The sequence below is a fragment of the Pediculus humanus genome, genomic scaffold, assembly GCF_000006295.1.
Source record: "Pediculus humanus corporis 1103172107775 genomic scaffold, whole genome shotgun sequence".
Lineage (NCBI taxonomy): Eukaryota > Metazoa > Arthropoda > Insecta > Psocodea > Pediculidae > Pediculus > Pediculus humanus.
Window position 1 is genome coordinate 900,105 of NW_002987371.1, and position 10,605 is coordinate 910,709.

Below are 10,605 nucleotides of genomic sequence, written 5' to 3' on the forward strand. Positions count from 1 at the left end.
AATAAATTTTTTTTTTTTATACTTAAAAAATATAACATAATGTAACTTATAATTTAAAACACTATAATTGAATTTTTGGTCATGTGGAATAACTTCACTGGTTCTTTTTAAAAATAATCAAAGTTTTCCCTTGGTTTGATTTTAATTTACTTTGCTCATTTAAATTGTTCAAATCGAATGTAACTCTTATATTATCCTGTTAAAAAAAAAAATATTAAAAAATTTTATTATTGACATAAATTTGTTTACCTTAAATTGGAAAAACTAATTTGTTATAACTGAAACAAATGTTTAAACTTAAGAGGTTCAAAAAGTTATTAATATAACTTACCTCTGAGAAAAAAAACTTTTGTAATGTTTTACTACTATTTACAGTTGGTCTTCGAATTGTTTCCTTTCCATTTTGAAAAAGGATAAGTGTAGGTAACTGTCTGCTTACAGGTGAATCACTGACATGATATTTTTTTCCAGCATCCGGGTATCTTCCTACATCAACTTTACCAAATCTTAAATACTCAGAATGATAGCTACAAAAATATTTAATTAGGTGTCCCAAATTTCTTAACATTTAAAATAAAATAAAAATTAAACAAATTATTATCAAACCTTCCAGACAATTGGGAAAATATTGGAGCAAAATTATTACATGATGGACTCCACATTGTGTAAAAAGCAACAAGCCAATTAACTTGTTTGTCTCTTTCTAACTCTTCTTCAAGGCCTTGAAGCCCTCTAAAATATGTCACATTTTGTGGACCCGAATAAGTCGGCTCGGGGAAAAATATTCCGACCACTTTAAATAAATAATAATTTTTAAAATATTATAAATAACCTTTTAAAAATTTTGTTTTATTATTACTTGAATACTTACACACAAATAATACTGTGTATAATAATCCCATTCTTAAATCAGCATAGAACCATAATATCATGTTAGTAACTTTTGTATAAATAAACGAAGATGATAAATAACTTAACATGGTCACACTACCAGTTTTTCTCGTTCTGATCATAACAACAATAATTAAAAAGAAAAGAATATCCGATTCACGCTGAAATAAAACGTAAGCAAATTAATAAGAAAACATTATTAAATAAAAAATTGTTTTCATAAAAAATTAAATAGGTCAACCTACAGAATCAAATTCACATTTTTTCTCTGAATTAATAAATACATAGCTACAAACGTAGGGTAATTTCTTAGCTAAAAGATAAGAAAAAGATAAAAATATATTAAATAAATAATACGGATGAGTTATTCGACGTAAATCCCGTGTGAAAGACATTTTTATTAATTAAATGTTCATCGTACAATTGAAAATTAATTATTTTATGTTTTAAGATTCTTAAAAGGCTTTGTTTACATATCGTCTGCTTTCGTATGTTTTGCAATAAAATTCTCTCAAAGGAAAATGGCGGGAAAATACATGTTACCTTAAATATTATTTTCATTAATGATATATAATTTTTTTTACAAGAAATGAATGATTTAAAAGAAATACGGAAATGGATTATAAAAATTTTAAAACTTCACGGTTTTTTAATAAGAGGGTAAATAAAATTTTCTCCATTAAAAATTATATTCATTTATATTGTGATAAATAAAGATTTCAGAGTAATTTTAAAAATCTGATGTATTTTTTAGTGATGCAGCCGATTATTTGGCACAGAAATTTTTAAATTTGTCACAACAAAAAAGAATTGAAATATTAGATAAATTGTCGGATCAAATTCGAGGATTAACTTTAGAATCACCGACAGTTAATAAAGAACAAATTGAACAATGTTATAAGGTAATTTATAATGTTCGGGTACAGTAGATGTCAAAATTATTGGTTGTTGCTAATTTGTGAAATGTAATTATTGTTTTCTTTTTTTAAACATAAAATTAATTGTTTTCAGGAAAGCTTATTAGAAAGACCAAGCTCTGAAACTACTTGGAATGTTATCAATGCATTCGAAGTTCCTTGTTTTATTTATAATAGAGAAAAGAAAAAATATATTAAAGATGATACAGTTTTAAAAAAAGGGATTTTTGCAGATGCTGCCACAAAAATTTTTATAAAAAAAAGAATGTATGATTGATTTTTTTTATTGATTTAATTTCAATTGATACCTCATTTAATTATGTAGACACAGTTTTGAATAGTTTTTAATCCAATTTTTCGATTACTTAATTTTAAAGCAATCATTTAATAAAATTAGTTAACTTATAAGAATATATATATTTCAGATATACTTCATTAATTCAAAAAACATTGAGAAATAATCTATTGAAAGAAGTTTTTGCGATAAATGGTAAAAATGTACAATTCATATTTAAAACAGTTGAATGGTTTCTTTGTGCGACTGAAAAAATTGGTAACGATGAACAAAATATTAATTAAATATTTGAAATATTTAAAATGTAATTTTAAATAACTTATCAAAAAAGTAATATTGATACTAAATTTATTGTTGTTTCAGATTATGCTGTGATTCTTGGTCTTCTTGTTCAAAAAATTGATGGTAATTATGCAGTCGAAGATGACACTGGAACATTGGATATTGATATATCAGAAGCCATATTTTCCGATGGCCTTTTTACAGAACATTCATTTGTGTTTTTAGAAGGTTGTTATGAAGACAAAGTTTTTTATGTATCAAAATTCGGTTTACCACTACCAGAATCTTCGAAAAAATCAAGGTAGGATTAACAAATCGAATAAATTATTATCGTTAACAATGCATTATTTAAATTTAATAGTATTTATTAATTATCAGAATGTTTTTTGATGATATGAACACTTTCGGTGGACCTTCATTATATTCTTTATCAAATTCAAAAGCATTAAAAGAAATCGAAGAAAAGAATCCAGATGAAATGATTGTTTTTATATCCGATGTCTGGTTAGATAAACCTGAGGTTTTTATTCGAATCAAACTTGTTTTTTTTTTTTAAAGTAAAAATTAAATGGGGTTTAATTAAATTATGTATTTCGTTTTAGGTATTAAAAAAATTAAAAATATTATTCGATGGTTTTTCCGAATATCCTCCATACGCATTTGTTTTATTAGGGAATTTTATATCGTCTCCCAAGGGACCAAACTATTGTTCGGAACTAATTAACGGTTTTAACGAATTGGGTAATTTATTAGAATCTTATAAAAATATAATTAACACGAGTAAATTCGTTCTCGTTCCCGGTCCTTTTGATGTCGGCTCTCCTAGAATACTACCAAGGTTCGTAAATCATTCATTTTGTATTTTAGTATTTGTTTTACATTGTAATAATTTTATAATAATTTCCAGGCCGCCATTTTCTAAAAATTTAGTTAAAGGTCTCATATCTAAAATTCCGTATTTAACGTTGGGAACGAATCCGTGTCGGTTACAATATTGCACGAAGGAAATAATTGTTTTCCGGGAAAATCTCGTTACTAAATTATGTAGGAGTACGATTCATTTTCCAAACAATGGTGGAAATATTTCTAATCACGTAATAACTTCACTTTCGAATAAAATTTACAAGGAAAAAAAAATGGTTATTAATGATAATCGTGTGATGATTTCTTTTATTTTCAAGTTTACGAAAACGATTATAAGTCAGGGAACGCTTGCTCCGATGTCGTTAGTGTCATTTCCTGTTTATTGGAGTTTTTCACATTCGTTAGATTTATATCCACTTCCGGATTTAATTGTCGTTTCCGATCAATCGATATCTTTTACCGAAAAATATTTAGATTGTACCGTTACGAGTCCGGTAAGTGATGAGTGAAAATTTTTAAATTTTTTTTCTTTCTTAATCGTTTTAATTGTTTTTCATTCATTCGTGTATCGTTGTAGGGATCCTTTGTGAGAGAAAAATTTTCATTTAAAGTTTATTATCCGTTTAAAAACGAATTGGAAGATTCTTGTTTACCGGAAGAAGACTTATAGTTTCAATAGTATAGGTTAAATAGTTTTTTTTTTTTTAAATAAAGAAATAAATTTGTAAACAATTCAAAATATTAAAAAATACATGTAATTACTTTTAATGCAATTTCTTCAACTTTTTCTTTTTAAAGTAAAAAAAAAAAAACGTTTAATTAATTAATTACATCGTTTTTTAATAAAACAATCTCAATGTGATAGAAAGAGATAGAGATAGAGAGAAAAAAAAATTACAGTGTTAGAAACAATAGTAGTAGGTAGCCAAATTTCGTTTTTCTTTTTGGCTTGTTTTACATTAAAAAAAAAGTAATAATAATAATAATAATAATCGTGTTAGTGATGATAATAATAAAAATAAAAATAAAATAATTCCGAATCAAATATCAAGGAGGAGACAGAAACCATTGAAGAACACACATCGTGAGTAATTACAAACGGAAGTACGCAGTACTTATTGAAATTCGTTTTTAAAGTAAATTAAAATCATTTAGATTATGCCTATCTTATTGGCGACATCTAATGCATCGTAATCACTAGTCAAACGAACGTATGCTTTCTTTTTACCATCCGGTTTAATTAACGTATTCACTTTAGCAACTTCTACGTCGTATAATTTCTTAACGGCCGCCCGAACGTGTCGCTTGTTCGCTTTCGTGTGAACAATAAAGACTAATGTGTTGTTGTCTTCGATTTTTTTCATAGCAGCTTCACTCGTCAACGGGTATTTAACAATGTTGAACGCATCCATTCTGTAATTTGTTTTTTTTTTTTTTAAAATGAGATTTGAATCGATTTGTAAGTTTCCTTTCCCACCCCCCCCACTCCCATTTAAAACTAAATAAAAAGAAATTACCTATTTCTTCGGGGTACTGATTTCCTAGGGTATTTTGGATTTCTTGGAGGTTTGAATGTTTTCGGCCTTCTGAAGTGAACGGAAGTTCTTATTTTCCTAGTTTTAGTTAAATTAGTTCCTTTCATAACCTATAAAAATAATAATTATTATTATTATTATTAAAATCCTCCTCCTCTCTCTCTCTCTTTTTTTTTTCCATAATATCAACCCTACCTTCTTTTTAGTTTTCAAAGCTTTTAACAAAGCTAATTTTGCAGCTTTACCCTTTAGACCTTTCATAGCTGAACTCTTTTTAGGTTTATCTATTTTCTTAGTGGCTGCCGATTTCATACTTGTTTTAGATTTTGATAAAACTTTTGCTGATGTTTTTGAAATCGGTTTGGACAATGATTTTGCGCTTGGGGGTTTTGTAACTGCAATAAAAAATTTTCATTTAATATTTTTATAAAAAAAAAAAAAAAAAAAAAAAAAAAAAGTAAAATAATAAAAAATTTTAAATGATTATTTTACCTTTTGCTTTAGAATCTTTCATTAGAGAAGGTTTAGCTGCTGTCTTTTGGAATGAAGCAGCAGAACTACTCTTTGCAGCTTTTTTGGCTGGTGGAGCTGATGTAGGTGGAGCAGATGCAGGTTTCTTTGTTGCTTTAGCAGATTTCGATTGTGGTGGAGCTGATTTGGATCCTGCAACTTTCTTTTCTTGCATTTTTTCTACGACTGGAACCTTTTTGTCTCCAGGTTTCTTATCTTTACCAGCTGGTTTTTTGTCTGCTTGTTTCTTATCCCCTGGTTTTTTGTCTCCAACAGCTTGTTTTTTCTCTGGTGGTTTTTTATCTTTAACAGCCTTCTTATCAGCTCCAGAAGCTGGTCTCTTTTCTCCAACAGCTGGTTTTTTATCTTTTCCTGCTGCTTGCTTGTCACCAGCAGACTTGGGCTTTTTGTCAGGAGCTGCTTGCTGTTTAGCTGATTTTTTATCATCACCAGCAGATTTTGGTTTTTTGTCACCCGCTCCCTGTTTTTTCTCAGCTGGTTTCTTGTCAACAGTAGCTTTCTTTTCTCCTTGCTTTTTATCAGCTGGTTTCTTATCACCAGCACCTTGTTTCTTCTCTGCTGGTTTCTTATCAGCAGGTTTTTTATCACCAGCAGAAGCTGGTTTTTTGTCTCCACTTCCTGGAGCACCTTTTTTGCCACCACCACCAGCAGCAGCAGCAGCAGGTGTTGCCTTCTTGTCTCCTGAAGCAGAAGCTGGCTTTTTGGCTGGAGGAGCAGCTTTTTTAGCATCACCTCCACCTGTCTTTTTGTCTGCTACTGCATTAGGTTTTTTCTGACTATCTTTAGGAGGTTGCTGCTTTTGAGCATTTTGAGGTGCTTTCTTAGCAGTAGATGGTTCACCTTTTTTGTCACCTCCAGCTGCTGGCTTTTTCTCTTGAGGAGGTTTTTTATCTCCACCAGCAGTAGAGGGTTTTTTCTCACTACCTTGAGCTTTTTTATCACCTCCACCTGCTGGTTTTTTATCTCCAGCGCCTAAATTAAATTAAAAAAAAAAAAATCATTATTAATTATTAATACTCAAAAAGTAGACAGGACCTTACATGTATAATAAAAAATCAGTTTTAGTAAATTCTCTTCAAGCATATCAGAGAGATTCCCTCAAAATTCATCATAAATAATTTTTAGGCAAATTTAAATACTTAAATAAGACAAACAAATAAATTTTGAAAACTATAAAATAATTAAATTATTAATGAAATGTGATTGCCCATAGATGACATCTGCAATACGTTAAGATTTAACTTTGGAAGTATGATGTTTAACCTTAAATCTTCGTTTCTTTATAAAAAAAACTATAGAATTCCTAAAATATTTCTACATAATAACTACTAAAAAATTAAAGATGATATCGAAAAAGTAAATGATACTCTACATAAGCAAGTAAACACGAAACTCTGCCATGTGGCAGGCAGTTGCATGAAATTTCTTGTTTAAATATACTTAATAATTACAAATAAATAATAAAATTTAAAATAGTAATGCTTTTATAATTTTTTAAAGTGCTTTTTAAATTTAATGAACGCCTAAAAAATGTTTATAATAATATTTTACCTTGTTTTTCCGTAGGTTTCGGCTTAGGAGCCATTTTAAAAAGTTTACATTGAAGGAAATGGCCACAGAGAAGAATGTACTATTGGTAATCCTCTAAAAACTTTGGCGTCATAACCGGAAATGGCTGTTGTTGGAAATTTTGTTTTTCAAAACTTTTTAAGGTAATTTTAATTTTGTTTTTAAAAAATTTCGTTTAAAAATTAATAATCATAATTATTTTAAATTTAACTAAAAAAAAGAAAGTGGGAATTAAATAAATTAAACGTGTGTTATATACGGTCATTCATCAAAAATATTACATCAAATGTAAAAATATTACTTAATTGGTAAGATTTTTATTTTAAATTATTGATAGGAATTAAGAATGCAAAATGAGAAATGAAATTTCAAAATGCCTTCAAACTTTTATTTTGTAGCCTTTTAATATTTAGCATTTTTAAATATTTAACCCGCCATTATTTATTCCACGTACTTAAAAACTTAATGCGTATAAAGTTGTCATCCTGGACTTTATACTTATTTAAAAAGTAATAAACTTTTTTAAAAATAAAACTTCTATCTTTCTATAATTTATTATTATTACTTTTTAATGATTAAAAACCCAATTTTAATTATTTTCGTCGAATTATTCAATAATAATAATAAAATTATAATTTTTTTCCTTTATATAATGTTAAAATATTGGCTAGACTGATTGCCCTTAGTCTGATTAAATGTAGTTCGGCAAGTTTCAGTTCTTAATAATTACGCAATCAGGAACATCATCTAAAAGAAAAAAAAAATGAGTGTTGCTCATTTAATGAGTTTTGATAATCCTGTTTTCAGGACATATGCTTTTTACGTTGGTGTTTTAGCTTTAAAAATGTTGGCGATGTCATTGTTAACTGGTAGAATCAGATTCAAAAAGTTGGTAAGTTCAAAGTTTAAAGTAACACACACACACACACACACAATTTTTGTTTTAGATTGAATTTTTTGTTACGTGTGTTTAATAATTCTTTTTATAATTAAAATTAATAAAATTTCTATTTTAAAATAAATTAAAATTTAAAATAAAGTTAAATTGAGAATTGTATATTTCTTTAAAACTTGATTATATAATGTTTTAGGTTTTTTCCAGTCCTGAAGATACCAGAAAAATGAAAAATGCAAAAGTCAAATATGATGATCCTGATGTTGAAAGAGTTCGAAGAGCTCATATGAATGATTTAGAAAACATTCCAACGTTTATCGTTGCAGCTTGGCTCTTTTTATTAACTGATCCACCAGTTAATTTGGCTATTAATTTATTCAGAGTATTTACTTGTGCTAGAATATTACATACAATTGTTTATGCTGTCGTTGTTGTTCCTCAGCCTGCTAGAGCTATATCATGGGGAGTAGGTTATTTTATCACAATTTACATGGTTTTCCATTCCTTATTTTATTTTATAAAATCATTTTAAAAGCAAAAAAAAAAAAATCTTTTTTTTTTATATGTTGTCAACTCGAAAAAATATAGTTTTTAATGGGAAATGAACAATTAACTTTTATTCAGATATTAACATAAATAATAATAATAATAATAGGGTGGAGTTTATTTTACCTCTAAGAGCTTAAGAATAAAAAATTTTATTTTATATAATGTTATATTTATAAAAAATAATTTTAATATTTCAAAAAAAAAAAAAAAAATTATTTTTTCTTCTTTTCCTTGACAGATTTCTTTTTTCTTTTAAAGGGGCCAAGTCCTCTTCTAACCATTGTCCCTCTCCACCATGCTTGAATTTTTGTTGCCATCTTATTTATGTATCGATTTCGTTCTTGTTCTTGATGTATTTTTTCTTTAAAATTTAAATAATTATTTATATCTCTGCTTCTTTCTTCGTACTGTAATACATAAATTTTAATTAACAACACTTTTTTTTTTTACTAAATAAAACATTAACTAACTATATTCTTATATTTACCAATTGTGTTAAATTGCGAAGTAGGATTTGCTGTTCATTTCTTTTAAGCTGTAATAATTTTATTTTTTCACTTCTACTTTCCATTTCTTTTTTATACCTTTCTTGCCACTCGATAATTTCATTTAGTAACTTCTAAAGAGAAGAAGTAATTATAAATGAATGAAATGATTTTTTTTTTCGAATGTAAAAATTGTTATATCTAAAAACCTTTTCATCAAGATTCAAAAAATTACAAATTTCATTATGAACTCGAATTTCATTTTCACATTCTTGTAAAATACCATCCAACTTTTTTTCTAATTCATTTTCGACTAATTGACATTTAAATCGATTTTGATTTCTTTTAGCAGTTTCCCATTTATCAACAAATCTTAATTTTGCATTCGCTTTAACAATTTCCTCATGGATTTTGTCCTAAAATTACAAATTAATTGTCATAGTTTTAGTATGCAATTCTCAAAAAAATGTATTTTTTTATTAAAATATTTAAAATAATAGTTTTTTAAATAAAAGTGTGTACATAAAATAATCACTTCATATAAATCATACACATAACATATATAAAAAAGTTAAATTAATTATTAATTAACTAAAAAAAAAAAAAAATTAACAAAAGAATCATGAGAAAATTTTTACTTCTAACTTCCATTATTCTTTCTTTTTTTAAATAATTATAATTGCATGATTTCAAAAAAAAAAAAAAAAAAAAAATTTATATAATAATATCTCCTGAGTAGCTTGGCAAATAATTTAAAATTAATGATTAGTAATAAACATTTAAAAAAAAAATAAAAACAAAAAAGTAAATGATAAAACAACATTTTTTGTAAATGAATATTTTACAACTCATGTAATTTTAAAAATGGCGCGTTTTTTTTTTTTTTTTGTTTTTCACCTTTAAATTTGCAATTATTTCTTTATTTTTATAATATTCTTCTTCTTTTGATGATTTGCATTCCGATATCATTAATTTTAACCTTTCCATTTTGAGTTGATTCTTTTTTAAATTTTTTAATAGATTTTTTTCATTGTTTTCTTTAATTATTTCTTCTTTGACTTTTTTACACAATGTAGCAAATGTTCCTTTTTGTGTAATTTCTTCTTTAAGTTCATCAATTATATCTCTAATGCTTTTCCTTAAAAAAAAAAAAAAAAAAAAATTTTTAACTTTATTCCATAAAATTAGAATATGTTACAAATAATTTCCAAACCTTATATTAACATTTTTAGAATGAATTGAATTTGATGAACATGTTCCTACATCAATTATAAATAATTGTATAGAAGCATCTTCTAAAATGCATTCAATCCCAGATGATTCCAATAAATTTAATTTTATGTTTTCTATATCTAATAATTCATATTCATTTAAAAAATTAACAAGTAATATGTTTTAATAATAAATAAACTAATATAAATTACCATCAAAAGCTTTTAAATAATCTTCCGTTTTGTCTTTTTCCTCATCTTCTTCATTTAAATTCTTTTTTTTTAGTTGTTTTGAAACCTGAAAAAAAGATTCACCCATTTTATTATTATTATTATTATTATGAGTTATTGTTAAATCAATTTTCAATAAGAGACTAAATTCCTTGGAAACGTTATTTTTTAGAGTTATACCCAATATCGATCACAATCTATTTCTTTCCGTACGTTAAACACGTAAATCCAAAACAAAAAGATAATCACAAATTTCGATTTCACGAAACTAAAATAATAATAATAAAAAAACAATGAAAATAATGCTTACGGATTAACGGAAGATAATTTCGAAAGATGCAAAATTCCTT

General features: G+C 26.3%; 5 protein-coding genes across 5 annotated transcripts; 2 read left to right on the forward strand and 3 right to left on the reverse strand.

The window, feature by feature from the left end:
* Positions 1-94: 94 nt before the first annotated feature.
* On the reverse strand, positions 95-1,286 carry Phum_PHUM361780 (uncharacterized protein; the record flags this gene model as incomplete). The annotated part of the gene is made up of 5 exons (XM_002428020.1): positions 95-196; positions 332-527; positions 607-793; positions 872-1,052; positions 1,137-1,286. 5 exons carry the CDS (start codon positions 1,284-1,286, stop codon positions 95-97), a joined length of 816 nt encoding a protein of 271 aa, XP_002428065.1.
* A 194-nt stretch (positions 1,287-1,480) lies between these two features.
* On the forward strand, positions 1,481-3,919 carry Phum_PHUM361790 (DNA polymerase epsilon subunit, putative; the record flags this gene model as incomplete). Its single annotated transcript, XM_002428021.1, has 10 exons — positions 1,481-1,551; positions 1,646-1,793; positions 1,903-2,075; positions 2,234-2,361; positions 2,467-2,686; positions 2,764-2,905; positions 2,988-3,223; positions 3,293-3,479; positions 3,567-3,743; positions 3,827-3,919. The coding sequence occupies 10 exons, from the start codon at positions 1,481-1,483 to the stop codon at positions 3,917-3,919; spliced, it is 1,575 nt and encodes a 524-aa protein (XP_002428066.1).
* Positions 3,920-4,166: 247 nt separating this feature from the next.
* Positions 4,167-6,900, reverse strand: Phum_PHUM361800 (Nucleolin, putative; the record flags this gene model as incomplete). The annotated part of the gene is made up of 5 exons (XM_002428022.1): positions 4,167-4,662; positions 4,767-4,894; positions 4,980-5,179; positions 5,277-6,278; positions 6,867-6,900. 5 exons carry the CDS (start codon positions 6,898-6,900, stop codon positions 4,401-4,403), a joined length of 1,626 nt encoding a protein of 541 aa, XP_002428067.1. The 3' UTR covers positions 4,167-4,400.
* A 747-nt stretch (positions 6,901-7,647) lies between these two features.
* On the forward strand, positions 7,648-8,311 carry Phum_PHUM361810 (Microsomal glutathione S-transferase, putative; the record flags this gene model as incomplete). The annotated part of the gene is made up of 2 exons (XM_002428023.1): positions 7,648-7,776; positions 7,976-8,311. 2 exons carry the CDS (start codon positions 7,648-7,650, stop codon positions 8,309-8,311), a joined length of 465 nt encoding a protein of 154 aa, XP_002428068.1.
* Positions 8,312-8,797: 486 nt separating this feature from the next.
* Phum_PHUM361820 (uncharacterized protein) lies at positions 8,798-10,343 on the reverse strand (the record flags this gene model as incomplete). Its single annotated transcript, XM_002428024.1, has 5 exons — positions 8,798-8,947; positions 9,023-9,229; positions 9,711-9,945; positions 10,027-10,165; positions 10,238-10,343. The coding sequence occupies 5 exons, from the start codon at positions 10,341-10,343 to the stop codon at positions 8,798-8,800; spliced, it is 837 nt and encodes a 278-aa protein (XP_002428069.1).
* Positions 10,344-10,605: the final 262 nt, after the last annotated feature.